At 39.7% G+C, this 18,656-nt stretch overlaps 1 protein-coding gene across 3 annotated transcripts in view; it reads right to left on the reverse strand.

The window, feature by feature from the left end:
- The window catches only part of LOC109928116 (IQ motif and SEC7 domain-containing protein 1-like), a 440,048-nt gene extending 422,140 nt beyond the window's left edge, over positions 1-17,908 (reverse strand). Inside the window, exon 1 of one of the 3 annotated variants that reach the window (XM_048606299.1) lies at positions 17,274-17,908. In XM_048606299.1, coding sequence (XP_048462256.1) covers positions 17,274-17,527 — 254 coding nt within the window. In that variant the 5' untranslated portion in view covers positions 17,528-17,908. The remainder of the gene's footprint in view (positions 1-17,273) is intronic. The other 2 variants (XM_020528121.2, XM_048606292.1) reach the window with 2 other exon arrangements.
- Between the last annotated feature and the right edge of the window lie 748 nt (positions 17,909-18,656).

Below are 18,656 nucleotides of genomic sequence, written 5' to 3' on the forward strand. Positions count from 1 at the left end.
TACAGAATATTTACTGTAGAATTATTCCAAAAGATTCACAATTAACTTTAGAAGACGTGCACTTTTATAGTACCTTTCATAATGTCTAGATTTCTAAAAGCAGATTACAGCCAATGAAATATTTTGAACAGTAATCACTGTTATAACATGGAAAGTGCAGCAGTGAATTTGCACACAAGTTCACACAACAATATGAAAGTAACCAGAAAGTCTGTTTTGTATGCTTACTGAGTAATAAATAAATAAACAAACAAACAAACAAACAAACACTGACTGGGACAACGGGCTTCTTCACGTTTAAAATGCTGTGGCAAGTTCTTTAACATTAAACCAAGATGACAGACAGGGTCTTAGATTAAAAAGTCTTCTTAAAGTGTGCACATCCAGCTGTAAAGCACACTATCAGGCCCCTAGCTTAGACTTTCTAAACAACAGTACAGCCACTTAAGAATCCAGAGATTAAAACATGTACTAATTAGATGCTTTAAAGCACAGTAATAAAATGTTGCTTTCACAGATCTTTTAAAAATCTTTAACTAACTCCAGTTTATGAAACATTAGTCAGTTTCTAAATGATTTCTTGCTTTGGATACAAAGAAACATAGCCTGCATAAGGTAATGTATCATCCTGAAACCATTCAATTCTACAAACATTAAATCAGTCTTATAATTACCAAAGAAAAAAATCAAAACCATGACCGATGTTTCAAAATCTCAGCAACTGCACACTTGTAAAAAAGTTTAAAAACTAAAATCAAGCCGAGCTAAGATGCATATCAATAGTTACTTACCAAAGCACAACTGATGAAAGATATTTACCAACTGTAAACTATAGATAAGATGGCATCCAAAAAGTAGACCTACGAAAAGCAGTAACTTCAAACTTTTATGACGCTATCCTATTGCTGTTAGGGATATTTTACTAATAGAAATTATTGTGCAAAATTCCTCTCCACAATATTAACAAGTTAGCCTTATAAAAACAAGTCAACTGCTACAAAAAAAAAAGAGATAGATGCTTGGAGACAGATGTACAAAGACAGTGGGCAACTGAACACAGAACATTAACTCTGCTTTCTCTCTACAGATGCTGCCAGACCTACAGAGTTTCTCCAGCAATTTCCACTTTACTTTGTTCCAGATCTCCAGCATTTTCAGTTCTTTGTTTTACATTAAATAAAAGGTCAATAATTTTTACGAAGCTATCTGCCACTGACAAAGGTTTCCCTTCTCAGACTTTCATAGTTTATTTATTTTTTTTAAAAACCACAAGATTTTGGCTGTGATAGTGACAGAATGGCAATATATATAGCATTGTGTGACAGAGGCAAATTACAATTGGTGCTACTTCAAGGCACCTGGTATTTTGTCCTTTTAGACAGAAAAAAAAGTCATGTATTTAAAAAGGCATTGTTTAAGAAACAAATTCAGAAATTGTCAGAAAAACTCAGGTCAGGCAGCATCAGCAGAAAGAAAGCAGAATTAATGTTTCAGGCCTAGTGACCTTCTTCAGAACAGAACCTGTTTTTGCTTTTTCTCTGCAGATGCTGCCTGACGAGCTTGTCCAGCAATTTCTGATTTCCGGCATATCTGCAGTTCTTTGGTTTACTGCTTAAGAAATCTGGGTAAATCTAGATCTGATCACAAGCTGGAGGTTGAGTCCCTAAGTAGCGTCACAAACTGAAATTTTATGGTTGCTGAGCTCAGAGACACTAATGGCTGCTGTGCATTTCCAACTGAGTTACAATAGTTTTGCTTTTGCTCCTGCTCTCAATGCAACAAATGTCTGGCCCCCTCGGGTTTAAACCCACACACCTCTGCCCATTCCAGCCCTCATGAATCTCACTGAAAGAACCACAACAATTTTCAAGCCTCGAAACAAGCAACAGTGGGGGCAAAACATTTGGGAAGTACTGTTGTAGATGATAAACTGTGCAGCCATGATGCGGCTGAGACGGAAGAAGTGGCTATTTAGAATGGTGGAAGTGGCAATCAAGCAGACTGCATTGTCCTCCAATACGTCGAGCCTCAACGTTACTGAAATTACACTCATCCAGATCAAGTGAAAAATATTTGATTACAATACTGACTGGCATTTAGTAATTGGTAGAATAGCACTGGGAGTCACTTGCCACAGCCTCTAACCTCCTCTTGTAGCCATAGCATTCATCTAGTTTGTCCTATTAAGTTTCTGGTCAACAATGCTCTCTAGGATAATGATGGGGTTGTTTACTTTTCAATAATGAAAATGCTACTGACTGCAATCGGAAAGCTATTAGACGAGATGGTTATTGCCTGGTAGTTGTGCGGTATAATATTTTTTGCAACTTTTTTTTTAAAAAAAAAAAAAGCCTGAATGATATCTGGATTTCTGTGTATCCGGGCATTGATGGCTTTGGTTTCCAAGGAGTTGCAAACAGAACTGAACACTGCAATCATCCTGACTTAGAACCTAATGGAGGGACAGTCATGTACTTGTATCTCTTATTCTCACACCACGATATACTTTGGAGCTGAAGTTTGAATCAGATGGTGACTAAATAACACTGACCGATAGAGGAGGAGTGTTTAGTTGAAAACTCAGCTGTAGCCCTGACAGGCATAGCTTTACCTTAGAAATGCAGTCCATGGTTTATCAAACAGAAATACCAAACAGTGCAAGCAGATTAATGGAGAGAAATACTAGTACGTAAATATCCATTCAGAGACAGTAGGATCTGCCGATGCTGGAATCTGAGATAACAAGGTGCAGAGCTGGATGAATACAGCGGGCCAGGCAGCAGAGGAGCAGGAAAGCTGACATTTCGGGTCTGGACCCCCCCCCCCCACATTTCTGAATAAGTGTCCCGACCCTAAACGTCAGCTTTCCTGCTCCTCTGATGCTGCCTGGCCCACTGTGTTCATCCAGCTCTACACCTTGTTATGTAAATATCCATTGTTGTGGATGAGAAAGGATCTAAAGTTCAAACCAGATATTTAGTTTTAGTTTCAAGCCACAGCCTGAAACTTTCTAGTACAATGCTGACATGTACTTCTCCAGAAATTTAGAAACAGCTAGGATTCCGACAGGCAATATATCAGGAGCCTTAAAAAACAAACAACAGGGAAACTAGCATGCCAAAGACTCAACAGGAGCCTGTATATATGACTATCTACACAACAGTTGTGCCTCTGGTACTTCATCTAACTATTCCAAAAGTATTTAGAATTATAACTGTTTTCTCAATCACAATAAATCTCAGGAGTTCAAAGGAAGGTCGCAAATTTCGTTAGCCAGAAGAATTATGGTTGTGGGCATTACAGAGTACTTCAATTCACTTTTGAGAAATAAATGCCCATGTTTTGTATCCCCTCTTTTTCCTTCGAATGTTGAAATGAAAACTTTGGGAATTCGATCAGATGCTAGAATACCAAATTTAAAAAAGGAACCGAGAAATTATATTGCAAGAGATAGGGGAACTGACTGGTTGACAAGTCAACTCTAATTGGACAAAATGTTGCCATGGTGAATACATCAGGGGAATATTGGTCTAGTTACATTTGTTTAATTTAGTAAAAGGTGAATGCCTGGCCAAGCTCCATTCAACTGCAGAAAACAGATCCCAGTGTATCAGTGTCTCTTTTGAACCTCTCAGCCTCCAGTATAACAATAATAAAAGTGAAATGCAGAAGGATGAAAGTTCAATGGTCTGATCTACAATGTAGACACGTTCCATTACTTTTAGGAGAAGTAGCATGCAGGGGAAGAAAAGTTATTCACCTGCTTCAAATGCAAGTCTCTTTCCTCTTGAAGGTTTTAATGATTTCTAAAGCAGATGAAAGATGGAAAGTCACAAATTCCTAGACTTGTCTTTGTCTTCTGTTCTGACCAAAACAAAATCATTATGCTCAATTGCTTTGTTACTTGCCCCAAAAAATTCTCAATCCTCCATGACCTTGACAGTTTTTAAGCCTACTACAGTTCATCTGAATTTTGACTGAGCCAAATGAGAAGACAGTATTTAGCAAACAAGAAAATGAGAAGTCAAGACAAACAAGGTGATTTCATGCTACATAATAGCAGGAGGCAAAAGGAGTCATGTATTTTCCAGATGCTAATGATACGAATAGCAGGGTGAGAATTCAAAAAAGGAACACATTGTTTTATATATCTGTATTATCACAGAAACTAAGACTTATCCTTCTAGCTACTACCGGACCAAAAGGGGAACACAAAGAATTGACTTAAATGAACAATTGAGGAATTTTTGCAATACACAAAAACCCACGTTGTGGGCAACTGGTGAAATATTTGCATGTCAGTACGTTTTTCATGAGGAATGGGATTCATTTGACACAGTTGGAAGCAGGGAAGTTGGCCAACAATGTTGAAGGAGCTATTGGGAGGTCTCAAATTAATTGGGACTGAGACTGTTGTTTGTCTTTGAATATAGATGTTTTTTTAGGGCAAGAAACCAGCATAAAGCTGTTGCCAATTACAAAAAAGACAATTTAGATTAGAGCTTTGGAATCTGAATGATTCCAGCATGAGAGATTCTTAAGTAACAATTATTCCCTTGAAATACTTACATGCCAACACTAGATGAATCACATTCATGTGCAGCTACAGAACAAAATAGGCATAAAAAGGAAAACAAAATCAAGAAGCTCATGGCTCGTATACGGAAATTTCACTTGACTGGTTATACAAGATACTGAAAAGGTGGAATAGGATAAAAATCAATGAGGAACATATGCAACGTAACAAAGCTTATGCTGGTTTGAAAGGGGTAATTGAAACAAAATATCTGGGTGCAGTTGATCCTGAATTGGTCATTAGTGCCTACTATAGATTTTCAGGTAAAAGGGCGAAATAAAACAAGGCACTGGTTCGAAGTGTGTAGTGCGTCAGAAAATATGGAGGAAACACACCCAGCATACTGAAAAATGAGGATATCAACCTGTTAAAAGTTACACAGGATAAAACACAGCATTGTCAAATAGTATGTGCAGCATAGAGAGGCAATACCTCACTGGACTGTTGTTAATCCAGAGACCAAGATAATGTTCTGGATTTGAATCCCATCGCAGCAGATGGTGGAATGTGAATTCAACAAAAAAAAAAAAAAAAAAAAAAAAAAAAAAAAATCTGGAATTAAGAAGCTAGCGATAGCCATGAATCTGTTGCCAATTGTCAGAAAACCCACCTGGTTCACAAATGTCCTTTAGGGAAGGAAACTGCCATCCTTACCTGGTCTGGCCTACATGTGAGTCCTGACCCGCAGCAGTGTGGTTGACTCTCAGCTGCCCTCTGGGCAGCTGTGATGGGCAATAAATGCTGTCTATAAAGCGACGCCCTCATCCCATGAATGAGGAAATAAAAAAATATAATAGACAGTTCTGCGATCGCACATTCAACACATCAGATCAAAGTTTCACGCAGCCAATAGCGAATAGTGCTAGACAATGAAATCACTAACTGCAGGTGGAAGGTCAACAACGTTTCAGTCCTCAAATGAAGGGAGAGCTTGCTTGTCAATACAATGCTGGCTGCATTTGCAATCATCTCCAGGAAGAGGTGCCAAATCGGATGATCCTCCTGATGTCTCCACTACCATATATATGTCAGCCTCCAGACAAAAATAAAAAAAAAAAAACAATGCACTCAACATGACTGAAATGACAGAAGACACTAAAAACAGCACAAGCTATGGGCTCTGACAACATCCCAGCTGCAGTAGAAAAGATGTATGCTTTAACTAGCCAAAACTCCCGCAAAAGCTATTCCAGCACAGTTACAAGCATCTACATCGCAAAATGGAAAATTCCTCATAAGTGCCTTATTCACAAAGAGGGACAAATCCAAATCAACCACATCAACATGCTTAAGATCAACAAAACAACCAAAAACGTCAAAAGTGTCATTAAGCAATAAACATCTTATAGACATTCAATTTGTGCTCCATCCAGGTACACTGAGTTACAGATCTTGTTAGTGAGGTTGTTGACTTGCTCGCCAAGCTGGCTTGTTTTCTTTCAGACGTTTCGTCACCATGCTAGGTAACATCATCAGTGGAGCCTCTGAAGAAGCGATGTTATTCTACTCCACTTGGAGTTTATACTGTCTGGTCCGTTATGGTGAGTCCTGTCGTTTCCAGTTTTGATTTGTATGGGTTTATAGTTGTGGTCCAATTCTATGTTTGTTGATTGAAGTAATGGTGGAGAACCATGCTTCTAGGGATTCCTGTGCGTGTCTACGTTTGGCTTGGGCTACTATGGTTACATTGTCCCAGTTAAACTGATGGCCTTCGTTGACTGAAATGTACAGATATTAAAGAGAGAGTTCATCGTGCCGTTTTGCTGCTGGCTGATATTCATGTATTCTGATGGCTAGTTTCCTTCCTGTCTGTCCGATGTAATGTTTGTGGCAGTCACTGCATGGTATTTTGTAAACCACGTTCGTTTTGCATGTTGTGGGAATGGGGTTTTTAATCTTTGTAAGTGTTTTTCATAGAGTGGCTGTGGGCTCGTCAGCAACCATGATTCCTAGTGGTCTTAGTAGTCTTCTTGTCAATTCTGATGATATGTTCCTGATGTATGGCAGTGTGGTCAGTGTGTTAGGTCGTACTGTGTCCTCCTGTTGTTATCCGTTATGTAGGCATCTGTGGGGATATCTGTTTAAAGCGAGGAACTTGGATAAGTGTTCTTCCTCTTCCTAGGGTAGTTCTGGAGTTTTCCAGTGTGGCCTGGCCCGTTTAAGCAACGTCCTAATGCAGCTTGGTTCGTGGACGTTGGGGTGGTTGCTATGGAAGTTGAGGATTTGATCTGTATGGGTTGCTTTTCTGTATACTGAGGTTTGGAGCTCACCATTTATCAGTTGTTCTACTTTAACATCCAGGAATTCACAGGAATTCCTAGAAGGATGGTTCTCCACCCATACTTCAATCAACAAACATATAGAATCGGACCCTGAGGAAGGGTCACCGGACCAGAAACGTTAACTCTTTTTTTCTTTCACAGATGCTGCCAGACCTGCTGAGCTTTTCCAGTAATTTCTGTATTTATTCTTATATACAAACCCATACAGATCAAAACCAGAAATGACAGTACTCACCATAACGGACCGGACAGTATAAAATTCCAAGCGGAGTAGAATAACATCGCTTCATCGGAGGCTCCACTGATGATGTCACCTAGCATGGTGATGAAACGTCTGAACAAAAACAAGCCAGCTCGGCGAGCAAGTTTCTAACCTCCTCCACAACCCGAGCTACAGATCTTTGCCAACACTTTAAATCTTGGTTCAAACAGTGATAAAAGAGCAGTTTCATAAGAGAGTACAACTGCCATAGAAATCAAGGCAGCATGCCTATGAACATATGAAACAGATGCACAAGTAGACCATGTGGCCCCTCAAGCCTTTACCATCATTCAATAAGGTAATGGCTGATCAGTTTGCGCTTCAAATTCCACATTCCCCTCTATTCTCATAAGCTTGGATTCCCTTGATATAAATGACTAGGTAGATCATAGGAAACCAAGCAAATTCAAGTCAGAGTGCCAGGGAAGAAGATTCCTATTGGTCAGAGTCTAACCCTCACACAATAAAGAAAATGGTTGTAATTATTGACGGCCAATCATCTCAATCCCAAGTAACTTCTGCAGGTGTTCTTTAGGACAGTGCCCTCAGCCCAAATCATGTTCAGCTGCTTCATTAATGGTCTTCCCTCCAACAGAAGTTCAGACGTAGGGACATCAAGTGATGATTTCCCAGAGTTCACAATAGTTCAGATTGTAAAGACCTAGTCATCAGTCTAAATTTGAATCTTAAGCAACAAGTAACATTTACCGATAAATGCTGAGTAGTCTCCAAAAAGAGTCAACCATCTCTTATTGACATTTAATGATGCTACAAGGGCCTTCCTCACCATCAACATAAACTAGACTTAGTATGTCATTTAAATACTATAGTAAGAACAAGTCAGAGACCAAGGCAGTGAAAAATAACTCATCTGATTGCCCAAAGCCTATCCACTAGACACAAGCTAAGGTGTGATGGACTACTCTCCATTTTCCCACATCAGTGCGACTTCAACAATACTCAAGATGTTGGACTTCATCTATTACAATGCAACCTGCTTGATTAATATCTCATTCACCACAAGTACAGTGACAACAGCATACATCAGTGAGATCCACTACACAATTTCACCAATGCTCCTTTGACAGTACCTTTCAAACGCCTAAGTGCAGCAAGGATAGCAGATGTACGGAAGCATGGCCATCTGTAAATTCCCAGAGGTCACACTATTCTGATGTGGAAGTACATAGTCATACACTGGAACACCCTTCCGAAGACTGCTGTGCATGAACCCACTCCACACAGGCTGTAGTAACTCACAATAACTCAATAGCATTTTCAAGTGTGATTCTGAGTTGGCCAACAAATGATCGGCTCATCAGCAATATTCACAGAACATGAGTAATAAAAAGTATAAGTGTGACATTTATTAAGATTTTCCAAGTTAAACTCAATATTTGCAGTAAAGCAATACATCCAGCATCCAGTTGCCAAATAATGATAACATTATTTTTACTAACATTAAAAAGGAGTCACTTGGTTCCATTACTACCCAATTAATCAAGATCAGAATATCACTTATGGTTTTTCTTCCAAAATTCTGTAAATAAGAGTGTTTGGCTATACCTATTTCTCATCTACGTGCTTCCTCTTGACAGCATCATCCAAAAACATTGCATTTTCCCCCACTTTGTTTACTGGATGAGCCCAAATTCCCACCAAGTATTGAGAAAAATCAAATCATCTTCTTTAGTCTCTGCTCCAAACTCAGCTCCTCGACTATTAACTCCGTTGCATTTTTTGGTGATAATCCAAGATGAATCAGACTGTTCACGACCTTGGTGTCACTTTGAGCCAGTGAGTCAAGTTTCCAACCTCATCTGTACAATTGGTCAAAGTGCTTATTTCCACTCTTGCAGTATCACCCAGCCTTATCAGCTGCTACCACCCTCATCCATGCCTTCATCACTGAGACTTGATTATTCCAGTGCACTCCTGGTTTCCCTCTCACATTGTACTTTATGTAAGTCTGACATCATTCTAATGTGCACTGTCCTATTCTCCTAGCACCCATACACTCCCTGACAGGCACTGAATCTCAGTCAAGCAACTTTTCTCATTTAATAGAATTCACAATGTTGTTTTCAAAGTCCATGACTTAAATTTTTCCCTAGCTTTGTAATTTATTCCAGCAGGTAAAAATTTTGCTTAGTTCTTGCCTGTTGAGAATGGGCAATCTTAATTTCAAGCACCGTTGGTCACTGGAATTAAAAACATTGTATCCATGGACAAATGCAGCAAGTTTCTGGTCATTGAAAATTTATTGACTGTTGAAAAGTTAGTGCTAAAAAAAGGTTAAAAATTTAACAAAGGACCACAAAATCCACCATAACTCCAGAATATTTCCTAGCACACATTTCTCCCCCTTCACCCAAGAGAGAAACTAAAATTTCTATACAAAGTTACATGTATGGACTACATTCTCATACAGCCTTTATAAAACCCATGAACAAAAATGTAGTTAAATACTACTGTACAATTTGATATTCCTTCAACAGCTGCAAATAAGCCATCTCAGGAAACGGGATGAAAAAGTGTCATCCAATGGTGTTGAGTGGTTTATAGCCTGCACTCAAAAAAAAAGGTGCAGCAGTACGTTTTGAACATGGCAGTACAAGCAATTCCACAGTGTTAAAGGAAACTGCAAGGACAATCTGGCCTGCAACAACACTGGAGAAGTAAAAGTTACTTTAAGTTGAACAAAGCACTGATATGCAGAAGCATGGCATATAATTATTTTGTTTCATGATCAAAAATAAGTTGTACTGATAGCTGAAGCATAACTGTATGTTTGTTTGCTGTTCCCCAAAAATACATCAGCATTTCAAATCTGGAATTGTCATCTTAAGCCTTTTCTCAGATCACATTCAAAGCAAAAAATCGAATCAGACTTGAGCAAACATGCAAATGGCATATTATCAACCTGCATGTTATAAACGCATTGTTATAGTCACTTCAGTTACACCATGATCAATGTAGACAAGTCAACTCTGGTATGCAAATGTAGTGAAATGAAGAAAACAGAATAGGAGACCAAAAAGCTCAGCCAAAAGATATGGTCACTAAAAGGGCAGTCTAAGCCAGAGGATTGGGGGTTGAAGGAGAGCGAAAGAGTACTGTGAAAGGCACAGATACCAGTGATGAGTTAAGGAAGTAAGGAAGTTGGATTAATGTGGAATTCTCAAACAGTGACAACAAATAGGGAGGGCTGTGACCAACCGAGATGAGAATGATCAATTATAGTGCTGGTGGACCCAGAGGCAACACAAGTCAGCAAGCAGGGAGAATATAGTGCAGATTAGGATATAGGCAGATTTTTCAAATTTAAATGAGGATCAAAGATTGCCTCCCTGCCAACGGATGAGGGTGTCAGCAGCAAATATACTCTGGCAGGGCAGAGATGTGCAATGCTGCAGAAGTAGCGTAAACAGGTTATGGTATCAGAAACTGAGGTGAATCTAGTAATAAAGCCACAGTTGCAATAATAAGTGCAATAAAATTGACTCACTTAAATTCCATAAACGGGCCCACTACTTCATTGACTAACATTCTTGCAAGTCCTGAACTGGTCCTGGATTACAGTATAAAGAGGCATTTAAAAAAAGGCAATAATGGAGTCTGGCAAGGCATGTAAATAAGAGATGAGTGCTGGAAGTGATGGATCAGGAAATATGGTGAAAGTATGGGTTCAGTGTAGAAGAGTTCCAAATATTAAATCAACCTGAAGTTAAAAGCTCCAATTTTGGACTGCCACCTCCCAAATATTGCAATCCATTTATACATAAAGGTTGAGCTTCACAAACATTAGAAGATCCAACACATGCACTGGAATTTTGTACCTTTAAAGCTAAACCTTTTCTCAAAAAGCAAAAACAAAATTAATGATACCAAAAGACAGAAGGTGGAAACAAGAGGTCGTGATGAGGAAAACAAGATCACAGAATGATGAGAGAGGGGTGGGCTTATGCACAACCCAATCAATCAATCATTAAAAGTCAAATCAGAAATTCATAAGGTTACATCTATTTGTTTCTGCTACATTCAGGATGGAATTACTACAACACATCATCTAGCTAGAGTATTTTCATCAGCTCACCTATACTTTCAAGGGCAACTCAAGATTAGTAATAAATGCTGACCCAGCTAAGAAAAAATAAAACCATATTCCATGAACAAATAAAAGGTATTGTGGCATAACTAAATGTCACAAAAGTGGCCCACGGATGGTGGGGAAAGGATATGATAAAAGACACTGGCCAATAACAGTAAAAAATTGCAATGATTGTTTCTTTTATCTCCCTAATTCAAACTGCCAGTCAGATCAGAGCCATCACCAAGCACATAAAACTGGAGAAAACCACAAGTTTGTAGCAAAACTATGGAAGGACAGCAAACAAATACACAAACTTCAAAGTAATCTGCTTGAAGTTATTCGAGACATCTAAAGTCAAGTCAGATTGAAGAAAACAGGTGGTTTCAGAACTATTGCTTATTTTCACAACTGAGAACCTTTGAAGGTCTTATCCCAAAATCTTTCAGATAACCTATCCATTTCCTTTAGCTAACCATGGAAAGTCACTTTTCCTAGATTTGTTTTGGTGTTTGAGATTTACTACCAAAGCAAGTTTAAGATGTGATACTGACATTTTGCACACATTGCTTTGTGTTTTGAGTGAGAATTTCAGTTGTCTTAAGAAAAATCTGCATCCAAGATGTGATACAAAGAAGTAGTCCACAGCACCATTCTTTTTGTACAATTACAAATGGAAACTACATCGACCACCCATTTTATTCTTCTGCTGCTTCCAAAAAGGTAAGTAAGGATAAATTTTAGCTCGTCCAGTCAAAACTGAATGTTGGATTTGTTGGTTGGTTCGCTGAGCTGATTGGTTTGCATGCAAATGTTTAATCTCCCTTCTAGGTGACATTGTCAGTGCTGTGTAGCTTCTGTTACCAAGCAACAACTCCAACCGCAACCCAAGCTACAGATCTTCATTAAAACATTTGCAAACATTCAGCTTTTAATTAGTTTATACAGAAGCAAAAATATACAGGAAACTAAGTGTAACATTCACTTATTACAGGACGTTTCTCAAGAGAAGAATCTTTAAAAGGCTGTTCCAGTTACTTCAAAACCATTTTTGTCTGATGAATCAGTACATATCAAAAGACCTCCAAAAGCAGTTTCTCTAGATTCACCTCAATCAAAAGCAGACTGTCAAATCAGTCTGTTGTCCAAATGCCTATGCTTTAATTCCAACAGGAAATTGGCTTCTTTGATAATGAAAACTCATTTTCAACAGTTACATAGAATTGCTCTAGATTCAATAGATATTTCTTAACTGTACGTGAAGTGTTTGCCCTCAATATCTGTTTGCAACAGAAACTATTTAGAATACTTCATGAATCTGCAAGTCCACATTCATGAAGTGAAAGTGACCAGACTGGACAAACAACCAAAAGTAATTTTCAGTTAGAAAATATTACAGCACAGAAAGAGGCCATTGGGTCCACTGAATTAACTAGCCACCCATTCTAATCCCATTTACTAGCACCTTGTCCATGGCCATGCAGATTACAATGCTTCAGATATAAATCTAATGTTCCTTTTAATCGAGTCAAGGATTTCTGCCTTAACTAAACTGGCCAATGAATAACAGAAACCCACCACACACAGTATAATAGGTTTTCCCAATGTCCCCCAGAGTGGTGCCCCTGGTAACTGACCTCTCCATTAGGAGAAACCTGTTTTCATCATCCATTCAATCCAATGCACTCACTTTGTACCCTCAAACTCCTTTTTTAAAGAAAACAACCCTGGCCTAACCAAGTCTTCCTCAGACCTGCAAGTTGCAAGCCCTGCCAAGATTCATATAAATGTCATTTCTACTCTCTCAAGAGCAATTGTCCTTCCTGTGTTGTACTAACCAGAACTGTCAGCAAATCTTCAACTGTGACCTAACCATCGCCTTCTGTAGTTCCCACATTACATTCCTATTTTCATGTTCAATGCCTCACCCAATGAAGGAACACCAACTTCACCACCTCATTGACCTGTCCTGCCACCTTCAGAGACCTGTAGACATGTACTCCAAGATATCGCACTTCCTCTAATGTTCTCCATATCCCTCCACTCATTATATATTTCCCTGCTTTGCCAGCCCTCCAGATACAAGACCTGTCACTACTCCAGACAGAATTCCATTTGGCTCTATTCCACCCATTCATGCAAACCCAACCAGACCGATGGCTGCCTGACTTACCAAAGCATTTATTTTCATCTTTAGGCACTTATTTATTGATTTTTTTTGTGAACAAATGCACAAACATGTCAGACGTATTCAAGAAAATACAATGCAGAAATGGTCCTAAGATTTGCTTTCCAGCTGCTTATCTTCTCCAGTTTAAAACACGCTCACACAATCAGTTTGAAACAGCAAAAAACTTGCATTGAAAACTACAAAAAATATTTTAACTCAAAATCTGTTTTAAAATCAGTAATACAACCAAGATTGTTGCTCAGTTTCTCTCCCAGTGATGGCCCACTTTTAAAATTTGTTCAGCCTTATGACAGTTCCTCCTTCATGCTCTCTTCTTAGCCTAGGTCAGAAGGCACTTCCACAGTATTTTTCAAGAGGCATCCTATCTCAATGTGCCTAGTTTCAGATTAAAAAAAAATAAAATTTCAATTAATTTGTGATATTAATGTGTGGTATCACACTGGCTAAATAGTCCCAAAATTAAAACTCGAATTGAAATTGTACACCAAAATACCACCAAAACAAGGCCATGTGCATCAACAGCAATTTAAAAGCAAACCATAGTAAATTTTGATCATGTATAATAAGTCAACAAATTGCCTGGGAACACACTGAAGACCACAAAAGGTTTCCAGGCCAAAAGGATTGAGAAGAGAAATGGTAGCCCAAACTGATTCAAATAATGAAGAAAGGTCACACACGTAAAGACATTAACACTTTCTTTCCCAACAGATAGACCTAGACCAGTTAAGCTTTTCAGCATCTGCAATTATTTGTTTATATCATAGTCATAGAGCTAAACAGCATGGAAACAGACCCTTTGGTCCAACTCGTCTATGCTGACCAGATATCCCAAATTCATCTAGTCCCATTTGCCAGTATTTAGCCCGTATCCCTCTAAACCCTTCCTAGTCATATACCCATCCAGGTGGCTTTTAAATGTTGTAATTATACCAGCCTCCAAAAACTTCCTCAGGCAGCTCATTCCATATACACACCACTGTGAAAAAGTTGCCCCTCCGGTCCCTTTTAAATCTTTCCCCTCTCACCTTAAACCTATGCCCTCTAGTTTTGGACTCCACTACCCTGGGGGAAAAGCCTTGGCTATCCCAAGTCCTTCATAATTTTATTAACTTCTATAATGTCACCCCTCAGCCTCCGATGCTCCAGGGAAAATAGCCCCAGCCCATTCAGCCTCTCCCCATAGCTCAAACCCTCCAACCCTGGCAACATCATTGTTAATCTTTTCTGAACCCTTTCAAGTTTCACAACATCCTTCTATATTAGGGTGACCAGAATTGAATACAGCATTCCAAAAGTCGCCTAACTCATGTCCTGTACAGCTGCACACAACCTCCCAACTCCTTTACTCAATGCACTGACCAATAAAGGCAAGCATATCAAACACCTTCTTCACTATCCTGTCTACCTGCAACTCTACTTTCAAGGAACTATGAACCTACTCTGCAAGGTCTCGTTGCTTAACAACATGCCCTATAATCTGGTTAAGAGGCTGCCTTGATGAGCCAAATGGGATTTGGCATGATTTGGAGGAGAGAAAGAGCATTATCACGAAAACAGCATATTTACAAGAATAGGAAAATGGTTAGATTAATTGTCAGAAAACCTACATGTATAACTATTAGCTCCCTTACTTCAGTAGCTGGCCAGATGGAAAGATTAGCCCACAACACAATGGTTCACAATGACTCAAATCTACTGCACGAAAAAGATGCAAGAATATACGAACATGATGACACAATCTCCAGTCTGAGGCAAAGCTGTAGATGCATGGCAGTGCCAGCTGCTGGCAAGCACATCTTTCTGCCTGACAGTGGAAAGTAGCAATGCCAGTGAAGGCAAAGAAATCAGCATTGGCACTTTCCAGCCTCAAGATCAGCTCACGGTGACACAAATGATTGGGCGGGGGGCGGTGGGAAAGCAACACCACAAAAAAATTACTAAGTCATTTATGAATTAAAGATCCAACCAATATCAAATCACAAAAAAAAGTTGCATTGTAACCCAATACCACAGCAAACAAGTAATACAATGCATACAGCCTTCACAGATCAAGGCAGCCTTCCCTAATGAAAGGATATTAAAGCTAACCTTTACCTCAGGCTTTTTTTTATTACTTGAAGGTGGCTTTAGCTGCACCAAGACATTTTGATAGTAACCATATACAGTTGTGCCCTTTCATATCAGAACGTCATAATGGTAGCTTTAACTTGTACTCTCCAGTTCTATTTCTTTACCGTCATGTATCGATTTCTCTCAGTACCAAGGGATACATTTTCTGTCTGCGCTTATGCGTGCACAGGTACCTTTCCTTTCGGTTTTGTGATCAGTTGATAAAACAAAAACAGTGCTGGGGCTAACAAAACCCTTCAAAAAAATTCTGCAGACTCACTTTATTTAAAAGGAAATCACAGTTTTTTTTAAAAAACCCATGAGTCACTGGGAAATAAAAAAAAACTTTGTTTGAAATATTATAAACACTGAAGAATGAGAGTCGTTGTGTGTTTACACCGTGAGTGAGAACCTAAAATTATTCCATCGTAAATCTTCAACAGCAGTTATGAGGTCACTGACACCTTGTTATTTCATTCGTCAAAACACACTGAAACACACACACCTCGAGTGTATTTCCCCACAAAATACAAGGATTTTCTCTACACCCGAAGGCACCAGATATCAGAAAAGTCAACGCCATTGCTCCATTTTGGAGAGTTTAGATACTAAATATAGTATGGATTATGGATTAAGCAAATCGACTTATCAGAATGCTAGGATACCACAGATGTTATCGGGTATCCGACCAGTTTCACTGAAGCGGTCTTTCACTCGACAGTATCCATGACTCTGCCAGTAAGTCCTCCCAGCGCTCGAATAAAGATCGTTGCATTTTTGAAATGCTTCATAAACTACTGCCACGCTACTCTGTTGGGTTTTGACTTCGACATTACGCACGTTGGCTCCATTTATTCCTTTCGTGGCATACAAAAAAACAAAACACTAAATTTGAATACATCCTCTCCCAGGTTCACCTAAAATACCCGTGATAGAAAATGACAGATTTGTTGCTCGAAATGAAGTGATTTCTATCTTTAATCTCGTTTCAAGGGGGAGAATAGTTGGGCAGCTGAGTTGAGGTTCCTCTAATCGTCTAGGTTAAAAAGGAGAATTTTGACTTTACGTGCTTGGCTATTTGTTTTAGGGGTGGGGTGAGGAAATAAGGCTCCTACTTTAAAGAAAAGACTGAAGCTTTCGCGGTGGCAATAATTAGGTTCGCTTTATGAAGCTTTCCACATCCATGTAAGCATCGCGCTTGAAACGCCAGTAAATGAATGAAAGCAGCAGTCCTATAATAAAATGCAGTGCTGCACTTTCTGCAGCTGCTTCCGAAATGATAATTAAAGTCAAAAGCAATGGGCACGGCTATGATTACTCAATTCCTGGAATCACTGCAAATGCATTAAAAAAACTCATACTAGAAAGAATATTCAAGACATTAAAAAAAATCTCAGCTTTCTACGGAGCTTGGCGCATACATTCCGTTTTTACCCGAGTGCCTTATATCTGACCCACACAACTTGAATCAGCGCATGCTGCTCCGTTCCTGCTCATTTGCTTTATACACGCTTTGGATGTTAGTGTAGCTTGCCTTCTATTATTTGTGGCAATATTAACGAAAGCCCACACTTTACAGCAAATAACGATAGCTCCTCTATCAACGGGACACCTACACTTCAGAATTACAACTTGTAACCTTAAGCAGCCCGTTAAGATGCGCAAAAATTACAGTCTGAAGCCCCGGGATAACGGCTAACGCTTGACAAATGTAACGGCATCGGACAGTGAACCCGGAGCAGAGCATCAACAGATCTTACTTTTCTTGTTTGAAGTCCTCTTTAATTGATGCCAGAGGCGTGTAGTTGGTGCCCTGCAAGCGGCAAGTGGCCAGATGCCGCTGCTGCTCCTCTTTGAGAGAGGCGTTCTCCTTCCACAGCTCGGCCACTTGCTGCTCCAGCTCCTCGATGCGCTTCTTCTGGTTCTCCAGCAACTCTTGCTGGGTCTCGATTATATTATTCAGCTCCTTTAGATACTCCACGGCTCGGTTGGGGTTCTCCGCCGCGCCTTCCATGGCGGAGAAGCGCCAGTCCGTTCGGAATCCGCTCAGAGCCTAACCCCGAGCAGTGAGGAAAACGCGAACCTCCTCTCCCCAGCTGCTTGCCGCCATTGTTTGTTTTTACACTGAGGGAGTGAGTGAATGAGCGGGTGGCTAGAGGTTTGGCTACAGCCGCATGCCGTCCAGCTGAGCTCAATGTTCATCACACGTACCGCCTCAACGTGCCTTCCACCAGCCACCCTTCATTCAGGGAAAAGCACTTAAAAGGGCAATAGCCCCCACCCTCCAATTGCATTTCTCAATGTGACCCTTTCCTGTCGTCTTTAAGCTAGAATGCGAAAGGGAGCTAAGGCCTGGAAAGCACTAGGTCAAACTTCATTTTTATTTGGAATTCTAACTCTCAGTGGGCCCCACTAAACTCTGTGGTCGGGGCGAAGAACATCGCCAAGACAGCGGGAGCTGAGAGAGTGAAACTCCCGCAAACCATGTACACGTTTGCAAGCTTTTCTTCTGCAACCTATTAAATCATTCAACAATTCAATTTCATAAAATGCAGCATAAAACTGGTAACTGCGAGAGAGGTTTCTCGCAAAAATCGCCGATAAAAACAAATTAAAGAGACTCTCGTGATTCTAAAAAGCTTTGTTGCCATTTAAGTAATTTTGCAATTAATTTAAACACAACTAGGTCCCATAAATAGCAATAAGATAATAGTTTTCTTTAGTAATACTGATTGTGTGATTCATATTGTTCAGGATACTTCAAGGAAAGCTGTACTGCCTTCTTCTGAGGCAATCCGTCCACACTTGGGATAATTTTCTTCCGGTCTGGAGTTTTGGGTCCTGTATTAACTAAGCGGGCTAATAGATCTGCACACCCTCCCACAGGTGACGGTGCTTGAGGGGGGTTTTCGCATGCTGCTTCCACTCTTTGTGCTTGGACTCGACCTGGACCTGTCAGAGACGCTTGAAATCGTTGATATCTTCCAGAACAATTCTTCTCCAGAGTGGTGGTCTTGGAAATGAAATTCCCATTTGTCAATGGGATTACTGAATTTTGTTCAACGAGACTTGGAGGTCATCCTTGAAGCCTTTCCTCTGACCTTTGGAGAACCACTAGCTGAGACAAAGTTCAGAGTGGAGAG

This window comes from Rhincodon typus, chromosome 16, assembly GCF_021869965.1.
Source record: "Rhincodon typus isolate 14 chromosome 16, sRhiTyp1.1, whole genome shotgun sequence".
Lineage (NCBI taxonomy): Eukaryota > Metazoa > Chordata > Chondrichthyes > Orectolobiformes > Rhincodontidae > Rhincodon > Rhincodon typus.